At 44.4% G+C, this 21,486-nt stretch overlaps 1 protein-coding gene across 1 annotated transcript in view; it reads right to left on the bottom strand.

Annotated features, from left to right (window-relative positions):
• The window catches only part of SPTBN5 (spectrin beta, non-erythrocytic 5), a 2,284,272-nt gene that overhangs the window by 1,615,978 nt on the left and 646,808 nt on the right, over nucleotides 1–21,486 (bottom strand). Inside the window, exon 24 of the mRNA XM_086937224.1 lies at nucleotides 20,610–20,774. Coding sequence (XP_086793350.1) covers nucleotides 20,610–20,774 — 165 coding nt within the window. The remainder of the gene's footprint in view (nucleotides 1–20,609; nucleotides 20,775–21,486) is intronic.

Here is a 21,486-nt window from a genome sequence, read left to right as displayed (position 1 = left end):
ACTGAGATGAAGCCGGAGGAGGATTCGAAACCGGAGCCGGTGAATGCTCCAGCGACTCCAACGGTAAGGCCTCACCTTCCGGATTCCACTCTGAAGAGGGAGATACCATGTCCTTACGATGTCGTCGACCAGACGAATTCGCCCTCGAATCTGACTCCTTTTCCGAATGGTGCCTTGATCCATGCTTCCTCTTCTTATGCTTTTTCTTCGATTGCCTGGAAGCATGTTCCGAAGTCGACTTCAAAGCCGACCTCGACCGGGACCTCAACCTCGATCTCGACTTTGAGCGCCTCGATCTTGATCTCGAACTCTTCTTGGACCCTTTAACTTTTAATTTGGCAGGAGTTTCGCCTCACATTCACGAAGAGCCTTCAGATTCATTTTCAAACAGGATCGACAACCTTAGACATCGTGATCTGACCTCAGGCACCATAAACACTTGTCATGCGGATCTGTGATGGACATCATTTTTCCACTTCACCACACGGTTTCTTAGACGACATCACGACAAAAGACAGTAACACTGGAAAGATTCAGAAAACCTACAATAGTAGCAAAGTTACTATCAACGCAACAGAGGTCCCTCGAAATCGTTAGCGTCGCCGACGCGGAAAAAAGGGAACTGATGTCATCACGCCGGCGAGGGCCTATTATGGTGTCGGTGACGTCAGCGGAGCTGCGCGCGATGTCGTACTCCTGTGACGTCGTCCACGCCGGCGAGCTACAAAAGAATTTTCCGAACGTTGCTGACGCAGGGGGATATTCACAAGGTGAGGAATCCCCTGGCAGATGTATCCATCAGAAGCTTTTCTTAGAAGCCCATTTCAGGTGCTGCCAAATGATGAAGTCGAACAGTGTTATGGTTGCCCAGTTTTAATTCCATCTTATGCCTCTTTTTTCTTCCACATGGTATTTCTGTCTCCTAATCTCACTCTTGCAGTTTCTTTTTTCATGTCTTCTCTCTCCCTTCGACACTTTTTTCATATCTTTCTCTCTTTATTTCCTTTTCTTTCCTCTCTTTTATTCTACGTTAAAATCTGATAATAAAAAATTAATTATGTGTCTCAAACATGAGTGCTAGGGCCCACCACCTGATGGGACCTGTGCATGATCTAGATCAGAGGTCTTTAAACTATGGGTGGAAAAGGCAAATAGAAAATTGCAAGAGGTTATGGAAATCAAAAATGGTAGACGGTTGGTAGGTATGTCAGATGTACACTAGTAGAGCAACAGGGGAATAAATGAGCGAATGTGGGGAAAATGCAGATAGGTGTCCTTGCAGAATACTCCTGTACATGTGTTTCTCAAAAGGAACAACTACAAGAAATCATCGTTAGTAGTCTACTGGCCTTAATGTTAGTTGCAATGTCCCCATGTTGTTAGTTTGCTTGTTAAAGTTGCAGACATCAAAATATGTTGTTTCTTTTCTGTGTGGTTCTGTTTCAGTGGGGACACTTTGCTCATTTTTTATTATGTTCAGTGAATCGAGTGTTTCATGTGTCTGTTATTGTGCACTAAGGAAAATGATAAATGTTCTCAAAAACACATATGGTGGACAAATTTGTGACTCATTGTGGATAGCATTAATTGCATGGGGCGGCTAATTAGGTTTTTGAGTTTTTGAATTTTTTTCTGGATGGTACCTAGGAGTTAATCAGAGGAGGGACGAGGAATACGTGTCCATTTATTTCCCCAAGTAATATCAAAGTTAATCAAGTGAAAAAATGGACACTTGTAACATTTCTAGACCATTGGTTGGAAAAACTATGGTAACCTCAAAAGACCCAATGTGAATAGGTTTAGCGGTATATATCGTTCCTCCGCCCCTACATTGTGGTTCGTTGGCAGTTATCATTGGATACCATAGAGAGTGTGGGTGCCTGCCTCATCCAGAGGCTCCTCTGGTCTAGGTTGCAGTGTCCAGAGATGAAAAAATGAGTGCAAAGAAAAATCAAAAAGACTGTTAAAAATAAGATCAACACCTAAGAAAATTTTAATGAAATGGTGGAGATCTTATAATAAAACCAGTGGGTACTTGTCCTAGATCGAATTATGGGATCTAGAAGTGCAAATTTACAAGGATGTCGACATGTTTCAGCCCCCTTTGGCTCAAGGGAGTCTACGGGGCTTTCGTCAGGACAAAAAAGGACATACAAACATAAATATTCTACTCACACTTGTTATGTGGAGTTCAATGGAAGTAGTGAGGGTCAATTTTTGAGCCACTCAAGTCTTAATAGCCTGCAAAAGACAATACATACAGACATGTTGTGCAAAGTTGTTAAACATTCTTACAGTATTGCTTGAATGGAGGTAGGCACAGTAGTAAGCATTGGTCTCAACTACTACATCAAAGCATCTTTAGCCAAACAAATTACACTTTAATTCTAAACAATAGGAGCATCCCCTGGTGGGGTAGAGGAGAGAGGGAGAGGCAAAGGCGACTAAGAACGCTGTAAGAATGTGTTCTACAGCGTCATGTATACGCAGTGTTTTATACGTAAATCATGCAAAAGGACCCCGGGGGGGGCGGTCATACGTGCTTAGTCTAGGTGAGTGAACTCCGTCACAACTTCAAACTCGAGAAAGGTTAATTTAAAACTCGAGAAAGGTTAATTTAACGGAAGTGTTTGCGCTGCTGGAGAAGAACGCCGGGTGACTGACCCTAATGTGGTAAACAGATGAAGCGCGACCACAAAGACGCTCTCGTATAGCACTTACCCCCTAATGCGGAGTATGAAGCTTTCATCGGGGAGGCTCAGAGCTGTAGGGAACAGGTATAAAGAGGTCAGAATCACCTTACCTCATCGGAGAAGGAATTGGAATTACCGAGAGAGACACGTTCCGCCATTACCCGCGTGTCTGGGATCCTGCGCCGCTTGTGCTGACTCTGCCCCCGGACGTCAAGCTAGCGTCCGGGGGAGTGTTTATAACGGTCACACGGGAACCTAAATGTAAGGATCAGTGATTGTGTAAACAAACATGACCGTTTCAAAAAGAAGAGTATTAAGTTAATATAGGTTGAAGCAACGCAGTAGGTGATATGGTCTGTATTGCAAAGGGGATAATTTTTAGAATGTAAAACCAAAAAGGGGGTAAGAACAAATACAGCAACCCCATTGTGAACAGTCATAATTTCATCACTAGAGAAATTTGTGTGGGTGTGATGTTAAGACTATATAGGGGTGCGAGGAATATCAAGTTAAATTGAAATGGAGTAATCTCAAGTATTTAAATATGTTCAATGGACCGCAAACTGGTGCCAGGGGACGTTGTCATTCATACCAGTGATGTTAGTCTTCAAACGGTCCACCCACCGTTGTTCTTTTTCGTGCAGAATTCTTTCTGCGTTGGGGGTTTTTTCCGTCAACATCTCAATGACAGTCCATCTGATGTCGTCACAGGAGTGTCCTTTCTCTAAAAAATGGGCACACAGTTTTGTAGTGGTTTTCTTCAAGCGAATATTGCTACGATGTTCCCCTATTCTGATCTTGATTTTGCGACACGTCATACCTATGTACAGTTTCTTACATGGACAGTTGACCATGTAGATAACACAGGAAGAGTTACAGTTTGTGTGTTGTTTCTGGGTCCAATTTAGAGTCTCTGATAATTGTAGCTGTTTTGAATGGGTGGTGAATTGGCAGGCTGTACAGTTTCCGCAGGGATAATGACCACTGACCGGAGACATGGAGATGTTTCTGATAGTTTCTTGACTGTGTGTCTTTCGTGGCCGGGTGTGGACCAATGTGTCTCGTAAGTTTTTTGTTCTTCTATTGGCAAAACGTGGTTTAGACCAGTTACATTTCCCAGTATTAAGGATTTTCCAATTCTTGTTTACCAATTTTTGGACCTCATAGGTGGACGGGCAGAACGTAGTTACACATGTCGTGAGATCCGGAATGGGGTCTTTTGGGTAAGTTTGTAGGAGACATTCCCTAGGTTGATGGTTAGCACGTTTCATGCATTTCTGGATGGTACTCTGCGTATAGTCTCTTTGTTTCAATTTGGTACACAGATCCTTCGCTTGGGCTTTATAGTCATCAGTCTTAGTACAGTTTCTTTTCAAACGTAAAAATTGACTATAAGGTAAATTGTCCCTCAATGGTTTAGGATGGTGACTCTTATAGGATAATAAACTGTTTTTAGCAGTTGGTTTGGTGAATGTTTTGGTTTTTAGTTGATGGTCTTCTGCAAAAATTGTAAGATCGAGGAAGTCAATGGACATGTTGTTGGCCATGTGTGTAAATTTAAGCCAAGGGTCTCTTTCATTTAACCACCTCAGAAAAAGATCCAGGTCAAGTTTGATGTCCCAAATGAGGAGGATGTCGTCAATGTATCTCTTCCAGTATAAGATACTGGAAGAGTACGGGTTCACCTCATTGAGCACAAATTGTTGTTCAAAATGGCTGACGTACAGTCCTGCCACCGAAGGGGCAAAGGCACTGCCCATCGAGGTTCCGTGTTTTTGTAAATACAGCGTTCCGTTGTATTCGAAAAAAAATTCTTTAAGTGCAAGTTGACAACACTGTAAAATAAAATGTCTCGGAGTGTGATATTCCCAGTCTTCACTGTAGAGAACATCTTCCAGCATTTGTAGGGTGTCGTCTTGAGGCAGGCTGGTGTACAATGACTCCATTCAAGCAATACTGTAAGAATGTTTAACAACTTTGCACAACATGTCTGTATGTATTGTCTTTTGCAGGCTATTAAGACTTGAGTGGCTCAAAAATTGACCCTCACTACTTCCATTGAACTCCACATAACAAGTGTGAGTAGAATATTTATGTTTGTATGTCCTTTTTTGTCCTGACGAAAGCCCCGTAGACTCCCTTGAGCCAAAGGGGGCTGAAACATGTCGACATCCTTGTAAATTTGCACTTCTAGATCCCATAATTCGATCTAGGACAAGTACCCACTGGTTTTATTATAAGATCTCCACCATTTCATTCAAATTTTCTTAGGTGTTGATCTTATTTTTAACAGTCTTTTTGATTTTTCTTTGCACTAATTTTTTCATCTCTGGACACTGCAACCTAGACCAGAGGAGCCTCTGGATGAGGCAGGCACCCACACTCTCTATGGTATCCAATGATAACTGCCAACGAACCACAATGTAGGGGCGGAGGAACGATATATACCGCTAAACCTATTCACATTGGGTCTTTTGAGGTTACCATGGTTTTTCCAACCAATGGTCTAGAAATGTTACAAGTGTCCATTTTTTCACTTGATTAACTTTGGTACCTAGGAGTGCCATTGTTTTGTTAGGGTACCAGTACCTACTGAGGCACAAGTATTGTAAATATGGTTTATTTAGCTCTGTGATTGATTGATTGATTGTGGGGGGAGGGTGCCTGCCCCTGTACATAGCTATGTCCCTCCCGCTCCCCCAATCTATTCATAAAGTTTTGATGGGGGGGGCCCAACCTCCAAACATTTTGCTTAAGGGGGGCTCAGAGCAAAAAAGTTTGAAGACCTCTGATCTAGATAGAGGCAAACCTGGGACTGCAGTTATTAAACTGCAAGTCATCTGGAGTTCTCTGAAAGTGGGAGGGAGGAAGGCTGGTTTGCATGAGACTGAACATGCAGAACTTGGATCTCCTCTGACAACCAATGGCATGGACAGTGTTGGATCAGTCAAAGACCGACTTGCAATGTGCTACTTTGAATGAAAGCAGCTCCTAAGCAATGTGTCTCCATCTAACCCCGGTGCTGAGGTGTTTCATGGTGGAGTGCCACTGCAATGCAAAGAGTAATCTCAGGCAGTATAATCCACCCTGGTACTGTTGAGTACATGTCAGCCCAGTCCCATGCTGTGGTAAATGGACGCTTTGCAGGAAATGCCTGCAGAATCAGTCTCCATGCACTGCAGAAAGAGGTTACATGAAAGATTTGTACCACACAGGTCTTAAATAAATTTGCCCAGTAAAACAGAACAGTAATACCCCACCCTGAATAACCAATGTAATACAATAGTAACCATGGAAGAAAATCACGTATCTAAATTGTTTAAACTCTGAGGTTTTCAAGATGGAGCGGCATCAATAACAGAGCAACTCTGTGCCCACCTAAAGGCTGCACGAAAGAAGAGTTGTGGTAGGAGGTTAATAATAACACTCTTGTGGATCACATAGTTCAATCACCTTTTGTATGTAGGTGTTACAATGGAGGACAATAATAAGGAGAAGCTGACCAGACCAAATGGTTAGCAAAAGGGTACCCAATGACTAATGTGGCTTTATGAAACTTACATTAATTCACTAATACTAGAAGGCTCTACCAGTCATGATTTTATGAGAACACAGTATACTCAAACAGATAATTAACTTACTGTAGTCAACATATTGGTTGTTGCTAGAGAGCATGCACATCACAGAACAAGTTTCTAAGCCACTCTCTTTATTGTAAGGCAAGTTGCTTTGTAGGGGTACAGGTAAGTGGGTACCTTACAGACTACTTCTAATTGGAAGTAGAAATGGGCAAGGCTTTCTTCTGCTTTCTAACTTTTCTCAAGGGCACTGTAGCCTCTGCCGGCCTGATTTACTTTATCCCATTATGGAAGAGATTCAATTGTCAATGAATGACTGGAAACATTAAACTCTTTGCAAGCAAACGTTCAAGTTTAGTAATCAATTGGATCATCCCACTTGTTTGGCAACAGATAGATCTTACTCGAAGAGGAAACACTTAAATACATCAGTGGGGTAAACAGCCATTAGTGCACAACTTTTACTCCGCATACCATTATAACGCAAGCGTAACAACGCATGCCCTGTAAACAACGCTTAGCCTTTACTTACGCATGTAACAACGCGTTGCCTTTACCACGCATGTTATTACATCGCATGCGCTGTTACACGCAAGCGTTGTAATGCGATCCACATCGTTCTGAGGAAACGGAGGCTCTTCCGTTTCCTCACAACGACGTGCATTGAGCACCGCCCGACACTGGAAGGAGAAGAGATGAACCACGAGGAGAGAGAGGTAAGAGAGGCTGTGTAGTTATAAAGGGTTTAGGATAGGGGGTGGGTCGTGCAGGGGGTAGTTTTGTAGGATTAAGGGTAGTGTTGTTGTGTTCGAGGAGTAGTGTTTTTGGGTTTAGGGTAGTGTTGTGGGCCGTGCAGGGTAGCGTTTGTGTGAAGGACAGGAGTGTGGGTCGGAGGGAGGGTTGTTCAGGGGGTAGTGTTTTAGGGATTAGGGTAGTGTCGGAGTGTGGTGCAAAGTAGTGTTGGAGTGAAGGGTTAGGACTGGGGGTCAGGGGTCGTGCAGGGGGTAGTGTTTTAGTGTTTAGGGTAGTGTAGTGGTGTTTGAGTAGTGTAGGGTAGTGATTTAGGGTTTATGGTAGTGTGGGGGGGTTTGTGCAGGGTAGTGTTTGCGTGTAGGGCACTGGCTTCCCATCAAGGCCAGAGTGTTGTTCAAATCCCTGTGTATCATGCACAAAGCCATGTGGAAGACTGCCCCCACCATGATTTGCTCGCTAGCAAAACCCTACCTTCCTCACAGATTGCTGAGATCTAGTACTGCTTTCTTGGCTACTGTCAATAAGATCAGACGCACCAGATGGGGTGGGCGTTCCTTCTCCTGGAATGCCGCAAAGGAATGGAACTCTCTGCCCACTCTTCTTCGTAGTGAACCCAACCTTTTAAAATTTCGGAAGGATCTGAAAACCTATCTGTTCGTTTAACTTTCTTCCCCTTGCAATAGTCTGACTATACACAGCGCTACGAGGCCTCCGGGTTGTTTGCGCTTTATAAAACCCGATTAATAATAATAATAATAATAATAATAATAATAATAAGTAGGGACAGGTCTGGGGGAAGGGGTAGTGTTGTGATGGGGTAATGTTTGAGGGATTATGTTTGTGTTGTTGAGTTTGTGTTGTGTATGGTAGTGTATTTGGATGTAGAATTTAGCGTATTTTAGGGGTGTTTTTTAAAACAAGAAGTGTGTGGAAAAAGTATGCCGGGTAAAGGGATCCGTTGTAATACCTTTTAAAAGCATTTCCAGGACTTGCTATCTAATGGTATGTGTAAAAAAAATTGTGTTGTAATAGTACTTGCAAACTAATAACTTTGTGGTAAAAGTATGCGTTGTTTTGCATTGCAGTATCGAAATATATTCCATCAGGAGAGACAAATATAGATTCATATATGATAACATTAGTCCAATCCTTGAGAACTTTATGAAGTACCATAAACACTGGTTTATGCTGCCTTTCTCTCCTAAATTGGCCTTTTATAAAATCCTAACTCTCCATGCTTCACTGAAGGGGCTGACAGTTAGACTGCCTTGAGCTAAGAGACATTAGGGCAGGTGTACCAAGGGTTGTACATTTATTCAGTAATAAGCATTGGCAATGTCAATAGGTCTGGTTTTAAAGGAATGTTGTATAGTAATGTGAAGCATTATCAGTAAATTGCATGGGAATGGGTATGCATTTTGTGCAAGCAAAGAACTATAGAAAAATATTAATGTAGGTTAAAAGGTCAGGAGACAGTTGCACTGTAAAGCCAGACCTAAACATCCATGTAGGTTCATGAATGCCCTCCTGCTGCCAGAAAAAAGCAGCATAAATGTTTGGGGTACAGGGGTATTTTTAGGGTTATGGGGTAGGTTTGGGTTTTGAGGTACAGGTGTATTTATAGGGTTCAGGGCTTGGTTTGGGTTTTGGGGTACAGGGTATATTTATAGGGTTAAGATGGGTAAGTGTTTAAGGGTGTTGGGGTATTTTAAGGAGTAAGGGTGGATTATGATTATGGGGTGCAGGGGTATTTAAAGGGAGCAGGTTTGGATTAGCACACGATATGAGACATGGCATGAAGGGCGGAACGTACCACACGCCTCCAGCGTTTGTCACGCCCCCAGCACACGCCCACAGCAAAACGCAGACATGCCCACAAGGGACTACTTTGCTGGCACGGTTCTTTTACCTTTTAAATGTATATGGTGGGCGCCTGCATAGCCTATGTCCTTCTGCTGCAACTGTCCTTCCCAACGCTGTTATGGGTGTTGTGATTGGTGCTGTGCTTCCTGAGATTACCCGCCTCATAGGTTTGGGCTCTCTCTTTATTATATTAGTATAGATATAGATAAAATACACGCAGGGGCCGAAAGAACAAGTTACTTACCTTCGGTAACGCTTTTTCTGGTGGATACAGTATCTGCCTGTGGATTCCTCACCTTGTGAATATCCCCTGCCTCAGCAACGTTCGGAAAATTATTTTGTAGCTCGCCGGCGTGGACGACGTCACAGGAGCACGACATCGCACGCAGCTCCGCTGATGTCACCGACACCATAATAGGCCACGCCTGCGTGATGACAACAGTTCCGCCCTTTTTTCCGTGCCTTCGAGGCACACGGACGGACCGACAACAGTAGATATATACACAGTGTACACAGCACAAAATAGTCAAGGTAACACACATAGTGTGAATACAACAAAGCAAATTATGCACAAAAACACATTTCCTTTGAAGATAACATGTAAACATTAATACATTGCTATCAGCTCAGGAATAGAAGAGTGAACAACGGGGAGGCGGTGGGTCAGTGAGGAATCCACAGGCAGATACTGTATCCACCAGAAAAAGCGTTACCAAAGGTAAGTAACTTGTTCTTCTGATGGATACATCTGCCAGTGGATTCCTCACCTTGTGAATAGATTCCCACAGCAGTCCCCACTCCCGGAGGAGGGTGTCCACTCTCCTATACCAGAAGGTCCTGAAGGACAGAGTGCGCAAAGTGGCCGTCCCTCCTCACTTCGGTATCCAAGCAGTAATGCTTCGCAAAAGTGTGGAGGGAGGCCCAAGTTGCCGATCTACAATTATCCTCTACAGGAACACCCCTAGACAAAGCAGATGTTGATGACTTTGCTCTAGTAGAGTGAGCTCTTATACCTTCTGGAGGCTCCTTACCCGCTAGGGAGTAGCAGATCTTGATGCATACTATAATCCATCTTGAAAGTGTGCGCTTGTGCACAGCTCTTCCTTTTCTGCCAGCAAACCCAACAAAGAGCTGGTCATCCACCCGATAGTCTTTTGTCCTATCAAGATAAAAGCTCACCGCCCTCTTATGGGCCAGGCGGTGAAGTCTCTCCTCCTCCTTGGAAGGATGTGGGGGAGGATAGAAGGTAGGAAGGGTAATGGACTGCCCCAGATGGAAGGGAGTTACCACCTTAGGCAGAAAAGCAGCCCTGGTCCTAAGAACCATTCATTCAGCATGAATGGTCAAGAATGGGGGCTTTGAACTAAGAGCTTGAAGCTCACTTACCCTCCTTGCCGAGGTAATTGCAACCAGGAAGACCGTCTTAAAAGATAAAAGTCTCATGGGACACTTGTGCAAAGGTTCGAAAGGAGAACCCATCAGAAATGTAAGCACAAGATTCAAGTCCCATTGAGGCACAATAAAGGGAATAGGAGGAAATTTATTTGTAAGGCCCTTAAGAAACTTTAAAACCACAGGAGATTTAAACAAAGACGGCTGATCCGGTAGGCAGAGGAAATCCAACAAGGCCGAAAGATAACCCTTGATTGTTGCTACAGCAAAACCTTGCCGAGCCAAGGAAAGAGCAAACTGAAGTATGTCAGACAATCGAGCCTTAAAAGGGTCAACGGACTTCTCCCCACACCAAGTAACAAATTTAGACCACCTATAAGAATAGATAGATTTGGTGGAATCACGCCTGGCCAATAGAATGACATCCACCATGTCATGTGGGAGAGAAAAGGAATTGAGGTTGCCCTGTTCAATCTCCAGGCATGAAGGTGTAAGGTCTGGAGGTGGGGGTGAAGAACCTGCCCCTCCATCTGAGAGAGGAGATCTGCCCTGAGAGGGAGACGGAGCGGCAGGCACGAGGAGAGGTGGAGAGGAAATGTGTACCACACCCTTCTTGGCCAATCCAGGGCGATCAATATGACTTGGCCCGGTCTTGGCGAATCTTACTCAGAACCTGAGGAATCAAGGGTATGGGGGGAAACGCGTAGAGAAGTTGTGAGCCCCAACTCAACTGAAACGCGTCCCCCAAGGCTCCCTGCATCGGAAACTGGAGACTGCAGAATGACAGGCAGTGAGAATTCTTGTGAGTGGAGAACAGGTCCATCTGAGGAGTCCCCCACGTCCGAAAGACGTGACGAACTACCTCTGGATGAAGCCTCCACTCGTGGTCGGCTGAGAACTGCCGACTGAGACTGTCTTCACACACGTTCAGAACTCCGGCCAGATGATTTGCCAACAGACAAATCTGATGGGACTAGAGATGCAGAGCCTCTCTGCAGAGACACTGCGACCCCACTCCTCCATGCTTGTTGACATACCACATCGCGGTGGTGTTGTCCGTCAGGACTTGAACCAACCGACCGCGAAGGAAAGGGAGGAAGGCCTTGAGTGCTAGACGTATTGCCCGTAACTCCAGAAGGTTGATGTGAAGCAAACTTTCCTCTGTATACCAAAGACCCTTGATCTCCAGATCCCCCAGATGAGTACCCCACCCTAGAGTGGATGCATCCGTTATCACCGTGGCAACCGATGGAGGCAGATTGAAAGGCTTTCCTTGAGACAGATTGCCTTCCACACCCCACCAAGTCAGATCCGCCGCAGCTTCTCTGGAGATCCTCACATACTCCCTGAGATCTCCGTTGTTTTGATACCACTGCCTGCGGTGGCACCACTGGAGTGCCCTCATATGCCAGCGTGCATGGTTGACCAGCAGAATGCAGGAAGCCATCAGACCGAGCAGACGTAGGACCTTCAGGACTGGAGCGACCGCTCCATTGTAAAATAAAGGAATCATTTCCTGTATGTCGAGAATCCTTTGTGGTGGAGGGAATGCCCGACACAAAGTGGTATCCGGTACCGCCCCTATGAACAGATTGCGCTGGGAGGGCACCAGGTGGGATTTGGGCACATTTATCGAGAAACCCAACCTGTACAAAAACTGAGTTGTGACCTGCAAATGATGGAGCACTTTCTCTGGAGATTCCGCTCTGATCAGCCAATCGTCCAGATAAGGGAATACTGGTATCCCTGACCTTCTGAGATGTGCTGCCACCACATCCATCTCCTTGGTAAAAACTTGAGGTGCAGTAGTAAGACCAAACAGAAGGACAGCAAACTGGTAATGTTGCAAACCCACCGTAAAACGGAGATACTTCTTGTGTGACTTCAGGATGGAAATATGGAAATAAGCATCCTGCAAGTCGATTGACACCATCCAGTCTTCTTCCATCAGCCCCTGAAGAACCTGTGCAAGGGTGAGCATCTTGAACTTCTCCTGTTTCAGGTAAAGTTTCAAGACCTTGAGATCCAGTATTGGATGAAGTCTGCCATCCTTCTTGGGATTCAGAAAATACCGGGAGTAGCATCCCCGACCCCTTTCCTGCTCCGGAACCACCTCTGTCGCACCCTTTCTTAACAGTGCCAGGACTTCCTCCGAGCTAAAACCTTGGCAAGGAGGATAAATTGGGGGAAATTCCGGAAAGAGAAGTGCATACCATTCTCTATGAGATTGAGAACGCAAAGGTCCGATGTCACCGATTGCCAATACCATAGAAAATAGGTAAGCCGGCCCCCCACAGGACCCGCATGATCCGGAATGGCGGATCTAGGGCTGCTTTGCTGTTGTAGGAGAGGGGTGGGTAGAAGAAGAGGAAGAGGAGGAGGAGGAGGCCTGACGTCCATGAGGACGAGCTCTTTGTCTGCCCCTGTAGGATTTATACAATGGGGTTTGCTGCTGCTGCTGTGTCTGCTTATAGGGACGAAAAGAAGATCTTTCGAAGCCCCTGTACCTTCTGCTCACAGAACCTCTAATTTGCAATCCCAAAGACCTGGCTGTTGCCCTGCTGTCTTTGAACCTCTTCAAGCTTTCTTTCCGAAAAGGCCTGAGCCGTCAAAGGGCAAATCCATTAAAGCAGCCTGAACATCCGTACAAAAACTCCGAAGTCTTCAGCCAGGCAGCCCTTCTGGTGGCAATTGAAGACCCCATGACCCTAGCCACTGAATGTGCTGTGTCCATACCGCTCTATATGACCTGCCGAGCAGCAGCCTGTGTGTCAGCAACCACCTCATTTAAATTCTTTCTGTCCTCTTCAGGAAGTTTAGGAGACAATTCCTTAACAGTATCCATCAAGGCATGGATATAACGACCAAGTAAGCAAGTGGCATTTGTAGATTTAAGGGCCATGCTACCTGATAAAAATACTTTTTTGCAGATTGGTCCTGCTTTTTGGAATCCTTATCACCAGGTACCTGGGGAAAAGCACCTGCAGATTTTTTTAGAGCAGGCCGCTTGCACAACCAAACTCTCCGGCAAAGGATGAGTGGACAAAAAGTCAGGGTCACCAGGAGCCACTCTATAATGCCTTGCAACGGCCTTAGAAACCGCAGGAGCAGTAAGAGGTCTACTCCACACTTCCAGGATAGGATCAGTCAGAGCATCAGTAAATGGAAGTATAGGCTCAACAACCGATGAAGGAGAATGAAGGACTTCAGTCAGAATGTTTGACTTATACTCAGCAGTGGGCAAAGTCAAATTGAGTAAATCCGCTGCCTTTTTAATAACAACATGATAGGGTGCCACATCTTTAGACAGAGCATCCGACACCGAGGCTAACTCCCAATCAGGGGACAGTTCAAGTACCCTTGCCTCTCTCAAATCATCAAAATAATCCTCTGCATCCTGAAGCTCACCCTCTTCAAACTCAGCTTCCCTATGACTCCGCTCCTCCAAAAGGTGCTGGGCTTCACGCCTCGACCTCTCCTTCCGAAGCGACGTCGTCGGATCCGGAATTGACTCCGAAGGGGCCAGAGCCGGCATGGAACGCGGAGCCGGAGCCGCCGTCGAACTTTGAGTTGGAAGATCTCGAGGTCGGTCTAGAGCAGGTGAAGACGTAAACGGCGTCGATGACCTCGGCGGCGCCGAGAGATGCCAAGGCGGAGTCGGCGCCGGCATGAAAGGTGCCGGAGCATAAGCTTGGGGAACTCCCAGATTGTATGCCAATGGACTCATGGGACCAGCCAGTGCTCCAGAGGGGTACATGGCTCTCGCATAAACACTATACATGGTGTTTAAAAAATGCAAAGGATCCTGTCCTGGACCTGGAAAAGGAGGATACAAACCCACCGGCTGCTCCTGGGGAGGCTACACCGGAATCAACTCCTCTTGTTCCTCGGGTTGGTGAACTGGAGTCGACGAGCCCTTAGGAACAGGAACCTCTTCTTCTTCATGTTCTGAAGACTGAGATGAAGCCGGAGGAGGATTCGAAACCGGAGCCGGTGAATGCTCCAGCGACTCCAACGGTAAGGCCTCACCTTCCGGATTCCGCTCTGAAGAGGGAGATACCATGTCCTTACGATGTCGTCGACCAGACGAATTCGCCCTCGAATCTGACTCCTTTTCCGAATGGTGCCTTGATCCATGCTTCCTCTTCTTATGCTTTTTCTTCGATTGCCTGGAAGCATGTTCCGAAGTCGACTTCAAAGCCGACCTCGACCGGGACCTCAACCTCGATCTCGACTTTGAGCGCCTCGATCTTGATCTCGAACTCTTCTTGGACCCTTTACCTTTTAATTTGGCAGGAGTTTCGCCTCACATTCACGAAGAGCCTTCGGATTCATTTTCAAACAGGATCGACAACCTTAGACATCGTGATCTGACCTCAGGCACCATAAACACTTGTCATGCGGATCTGTGATGGACATCATTTTTCCACTTCACCACACGGTTTCTTAGACGACATCACGACAAAAGACAGTAACACTGGAAAGATTCAGAAAACCTACAATAGTAGCAAAGTTACTATCAACGCAACAGAGGTCCCTCGAAATCGTTAGCGTCGCCGACGCGGAAAAAAGGGAACTGATGTCATCACGCCGGCGAGGGCCTATTATGGTGTCGGTGACGTCAGCGGAGCTGCGCGCGATGTCGTACTCCTGTGACGTCGTCCACGCCGGCGAGCTACAAAAGAATTTTCCGAACGTTGCTGACGCAGGGGGATATTCACAAGGTGAGGAATCCCCTGGCAGATGTATCCATCAGAAGCTTTTCTTAGAAGCCCATTTCAGGTGCTGCCAAACGATGAAGTCGAACAGTGTTATGGTTGCCCAGTTTTAATTCCATCTTATGCCTCTTTTTTCTTCCACATGGTATTTCTGTCTCCTAATCTCACTCTTGCAGTTTCTTTTTTCATGTCTTCTCTCTCCCTTCGACACTTTTTTCATATCTTTCTCTCTTTATTTCCTTTTCTTTCCTCTCTTTTATTCTACGTTAAAATCTGATAATAAAAAATTAATTATGTGTCTCAAACATGAGTGCTAGGGCCCACCACCTGATGGGACCTGTGCATGATCTAGATCAGAGGTCTTTAAACTATGGGTGGAAAAGGCAAATAGAAAATTGCAAGAGGTTATGGAAATCAAAAATGGTAGACGGTTGGTAGGTATGTCAGATGTACACTAGTAGAGCAACAGGGGAATAAATGAGCGAATGTGGGGAAAATGCAGATAGGTGTCCTTGCAGAATACTCCTGTACATGTGTTTCTCAAAAGGAACAACTACAAGAAATCATCCTTAGTAGTCTACTGGCCTTAATGTTAGTTGCAATGTCCCCATGTTGTTAGTTTGCTTGTTAAAGTTGCAGACATCAAAATATGGTTTCTTTTCTGTGTGGTTCTGTTTCAGTGGGGACACTTTGCTCATTTTTTATTATGTTCAGTGAATCGAGTGTTTCATGTGTCTGTTATTGTGCACTAAGGAAAATGATAAATGTTCTCAAAAACACATATGGTGGACATATTTGTGACTCATTGTGGATAGCATTAATTGCATGGGGTGGCTAATTAGGTTTTTGAGTTTTTGAATTTTTTTCTGGATGGTACCTAGGAGTGCCATTGTTTTGTTAGGGTACCAGTACCTACTGAGGCACAAGTATTGTAAATATGGTTTATTTAGCTCTGTGATTGATTGATTGATTGTGGGGGGAGGGTGCCTGCCCCTGTACATAGCTATGTCCCTCCCGCTCCCCCAATCTATTCATAAAGTTTTGATGGGGGGGGCCCAACCTCCAAACATTTTGCTTAAGGGGGGCTCAGAGCAAAAAAGTTTGAAGACCTCTGATCTAGATAGAGGCAAACCTGGGACTGCAGTTATTAAACTGCAAGTCATCTGGAGTTCTCTGAAAGTGGGAGGGAGGAAGGCTGGTTTGCATGAGACTGAACATGCAGAACTTGGATCCCCTCTGACAACCAATGGCATGGACAGTGTTGGATCAGTCAAAGACCGACTTGCAATGTGCTACTTTGAATGAAAGCAGCTCCTAAGCAATGTGTCTCCATCTAACCCCGGTGCTGAGGTGTTTCATGGTGGAGTGCCACTGCAATGCAAAGAGTAATCTCAGGCAGTATAATCCACCCTGGTACTGTTGAGTACATGTCAGCCCAGTCCCATGCTGTGGTAAATGGACGCTTTGCAGGAAATGCCTGGAGAATCAGTCTCCATGCACTGCAGAAAGAGGTTACATGAAAGATTTGTACCACACAGGTCTTAAATAAATTTGCCCAGTAAAACAGAACAGTAATACCCCACCCTGAATAACCAATGTAATACAATAGTAACCATGGAAGAAAATCACGTATCTAAATTGTTTAAACTCTGAGGTTTTGAAGATGGAGCGGCATCAATAACAGAGCAACTCTGTGCCCACCTAAAGGCTGCACGAAAGAAGAGTTGTGGTAGGAGGTTAATAATAACACTCTTGTGGATCACATAGTTCAATCACCTTTTGTATGTAGGTGTTACAATGGAGGACAATAATAAGGAGAAGCTGACCAGACCAAATGGTTAGCAAAAGGGTACCCAATGACTAATGTGGCTTTATGAAACTTACATTAATTCACTCAATACTAGAAGGCTCTACCAGTCATGATTTTATGAGAACACAGTATACTCAAACAGATAATTAACTTACTGTAGTCAACATATTGGTTGTTGCTAGAGAGCAGGCACATCACAGAACAAGTTTCTAAGCCACTCTCTTTATTGTAAGGCAAGTTGCTTTGTAGGGGTACTGGTAAGTGGGTACCTTACAGACTACTTCTAATTGGAAGTAGAAATGGGCAAGGCTTTCTTCTGCTTTCTAACTTTTCTCAAGGGCACTGTAGCCTCTGCCGGCCTGATTTACTTTATCCCATTATGGAAGAGATTCAATTGTCAATGAATGACTGGAAACATTAAACTCTTTGCAAGCAAACGTTCAAGTTTAGTAATCAATTGGATCATCCCACTTGTTTGGCAACAGATAGATCTTACTCGAAGAGGAAACACTTAAATACATCAGTGGGGTAAACAGCCATTAGTGCACAACTTTTACTCCGCATACCATTATAACGCAAGCGTAACAACGCATGCCCTGTAAACAACGCTTAGCCTTTACTTACGCATGTAACAACGCGTTGCCTTTACTACGCATGTTATTAGATCGCATGCGCTGTTACACGCAAGCGTTGTAATGCGATCCACATCGTTCTGAGGAAACGGAGGCTCTTCCGTTTCCTCACAACGACGTGCATTGAGCACCGCCCGACACTGGAAGGAGAAGAGATGAACCACGAGGAGAGAGAGGTAAGAGAGGCTGTGTAGTTATAAAGGGTTTAGGATAGGGGGTGGGTCGTGCAGGGGGTAGTTTTGTAGGATTAAGGGTAGTGTTGTTGTGTTCGAGGAGTAGTGTTTTTGGGTTTAGGGTAGTGTTGTGGGTCGTGCAGGGTAGCGTTTGTGTGAAGGACAGGAGTGTGGGTCGGAGGGAGGGTTGTTCAGGGGGTAGTGTTTTAGGGATTAGGGTAGTGTCGGAGTGTGGTGCAAAGTAGTGTTGGAGTGAAGGGTTAGGACTGGGGGTCAGGGGTCGTGCGGGGGGTAGTGTTTTAGTGTTTAGGGTAGTGTAGTGGTGTTTGAGTAGTGTAGGGTAGTGATTTAGGGTTTATGGTAGTGTGGGGGGGTTTGTGCAGGGTAGTGTTTGCGTGTAGGGCACTGGCTTCCCATCAAGGCCAGAGTGTTGTTCAAATCCCTGTGTATCATGCACAAAGCCATGTGGAAGACTGCCCCCACCATGATTTGCTCGCTAGCAAAACCCTACCTTCCTCACAGATTGCTGAGATCTAGTACTGCTTTCCTGGCTACTGTCAATAAGATCAGACGCACCAGATGGGGTGGGCGTTCCTTCTCCTGGAATGCCGCAAAGGAATGGAACTCTCTGCCCACTCTTCTTCGTAGTGAACCCAACCTTTTAAAATTTCGGAAGGATCTGAAAACCTATCTGTTCGTTTAACTTTCTTCCCCTTGCAATAGTCTGACTATACACAGCGCTACGAGGCCTCCGGGTTGTTTGCGCTTTATAAAACCCGATTAATAATAATAATAATAATAATAATAATAATAATAATAATAATAATAATAATAATAATAATTAGGGACAGGTCTGGGGGAAGGGGTAGTGTTGTGATGGGGGTAATGTTTGAGGGATTATGTTAGTGTTGTTGAGTTTGTGTTGTGTATGGTAGTGTATTTGGATGTAGAATTTAGCGTATTTTAGGGGTGTTTTTTAAAACAAGAAGTGTGTGGAAAAAGTATGCCGGGTAAAGGGATCCGTTGTAATACCTTTTAAAAGCATTTCCAGGACTTGCTATCTAATGGTATGTGTAAAAAAAATTGTGTTGTAATAGTACTTGCAAACTAATAACTTTGTGGTAAAAGTATGCGTTGTTTTGCATTGCAGTATCGAAATATATTCCATCAGGAGAGACAAATATAGATTCATATATGATAACATTAGTCCAATCCTTGAGAACTTTATGAAGTACCATAAACACTGGTTTATGCTGCCTTTCTCTCCTAAATTGGCCTTTTATAAAATCCTAACTCTCCATGCTTCACTGAAGGGGCTGACAGTTAGACTGCCTTGAGCTAAGAGACATTAGGTCAGGTGTACCAAGGGTTGTACATTTATTCAGTAATAAGCATTGGCAATGTCAATAGGTCTGGTTTTAAAGGAATGTTGTATAGTAATGTGAAGCATTATCAGTAAATTGCATGGGAATGGGTATGCATTTTGTGCAAGCAAAGAACTATAGAAAAATATTAATGTAGGTTAAAAGGTCAGGAGACAGTTGCACTGTAAAGCCAGATCTAAACATCCATGTAGGTTCATGAATGCCCTCCTGCTGCCAGAAAAAAGCAGCATAAATGATCTAGTTGTCTAAGATGCTTTAATGGCATACCAATGTCATGTGTGTGCTCCTAAAAGTTCAGGCTTTGGCAGTTGGATAAATAAACAAAATGATCACAACTGGGTGGACGGCAAACACTTTTTTTAAGGAGGAACACAACTTTTGCTCAATGTACAACCAGGGCCGGACTGGCCGTAGCAGGCACCGGGCATTTCCCTGGTGGGCTGCCAGGGTTGGGGCCGGTTTTGGGGCCGTGGGCGCAGATTTTGTTACAGGGCAGTTTTTGCAGCATAGCTGCAAAATCGGCCACTGTAACGAAATCGGCCAAAACTAGCCATGGCAAATAGCTCGCCGCACCCCAACCCCCGGGGGGGCCGGCCAAGCACTTTGCCTGGGTCAGTTTTGGTTGCCAGTCCGGCCTTGCTCCCAACGGTGGGTGTAGCCATAGCACCCCTCTAAAGGTACTCACATAATTGTCTGGCGACAGCTGAGCTATCAAGCCAGATCATAAAAAGAAACACTAGAGAGATGGTTTGTATTAGTGGACATTCAGAAAAATTGTGAATTTCGCAACTTGTGATGAGGAGAGAGAGGATACATGCAGGTCCTGAAGGCTCTGTTGCTAGTTTGAAGGAGCCATGACAACGCCTCCTGTCAATTGCACCATTCCATATGTACAGCCTAATAAGTATTTTTAACTTGCCAATGTTTCACTTTAATATTTCCCTGAGCACTCAGTTCACTATCTGTTTTCAAACTGTGATGCTTCTGAATCTGTACAGCTGCTCTTTCTTCTATGTTATTCACAGAATTGAAACACAGTAGACAGGCCAATCCCACCTGGGAAAGCTCCTGATTTTTTTACTTGCATTTACATTGTAATGAAGACCATACACTCTTCAAGTTTAAGTATAGAAGCGTTAATATTTCCCATCAATAGATCTGTATGGCAATTATTGTGCATGGGGTTTTATAGCTTCCTCTAACAACATGCTGACTTAGGTGCTCCTGCTTATAGACAGATAGACAGATAAGCTAACAAAAGTTTATGAAATATTGAAAAAAAGTTGAAAATTTTGTAAAAGTATTTGGCATTTGGGGGTCAAATGGTACAGATTTGAAAAACATCAAAAGGGTATGAATAAGAAAAAATATATAACTAATAAATATTCAAAGGAAAAAAATTTATGTTTACATCGCTTTTAGTAGATGACAGTGTGACTGAAGGAAAATTGATCTATCAATAGAAAATACTTGTGGAGCTTGCTGCTTTTAAATTTTTTGAAAATCAACAAAAATAAGACATTAACAAAATGTAAGCTGAACGCACACACAGGCATCTCTTCCAGATTGAACCCACCTCCACAGTATGACACATTATGGGTTGTTTCCTGACCTGTAGTAGTTCCATGAGCTGTTCTTGCTGCCCAGCCTGTCGCAGCTTGTCTCCTCTCTCCGCCATCTTGTTGTTGAGCTTTGACCACTTTTTGTCCAGCTCCATCACCTTGGCTTGGATTGCTTTCTGAGCATAATGATCCTCTTTAATTAGCTGATTTCCCACCTGCAAATAGACCGACATGACTAAATTGATCCGGATCAAATTGATTTGGCGAAATGTTTCCTTTTCTTGAGCAGGAACTGTACTGACACAAATAAATACCTTCTTTCGTTAAAGCATTTGCAGCTTTAATATTTCTCATGCCTCAAACCCATTCCCACACATGTACAACCCTGAATATACAAGTCACAGAGTCTTATACATTTTATTTCTTGAAAATAGAATGTTCAAAGGCGTTTGTTCAAAGACCAGGACAAGTAGGTTGTTCTGGAATTGTTCGTTGTATATAAAATTCAGAATCTAGTTTAGTACTAGCTGTGAAATTAAGTTGGAAACTTGAATGTTCTCTTGATTTCTCCAAAATGTATTTGAGGTTAGGAACGATCTTGATAAGGAAACTTTTGATAGGCACAGCCAACACTTCCTCAAGGCGTAAGATCAACAAGGTAAGAAAATATCGAACTCTTTCGCACTTCTACTGAAAGGTCTATGTCAGTCTATTGTCAAGAATAGAAGTTCATTCGAGTCAGCGAGAATACATTTTGGCAAGTGGTAGTTAAATCTAATATTCACAGTGCGTCCTCGTCCATATCTGTCGGCACATTTAAATAACCATAGATCGGTATGCAGCGTTTATAACGCAAGCGTTACAACGCCATACCTTTACAACGCGGTCGTAACAACGAAAGTTGTTACCACGCATTGCGCTGGGGGC

Source organism: Lissotriton vulgaris, chromosome 9, assembly GCF_964263255.1.
Source record: "Lissotriton vulgaris chromosome 9, aLisVul1.2, whole genome shotgun sequence".
Taxonomy (NCBI): domain Eukaryota; kingdom Metazoa; phylum Chordata; class Amphibia; order Caudata; family Salamandridae; genus Lissotriton; species Lissotriton vulgaris.
This window is presented reverse-complemented; position numbering and strand designations above follow the sequence as displayed.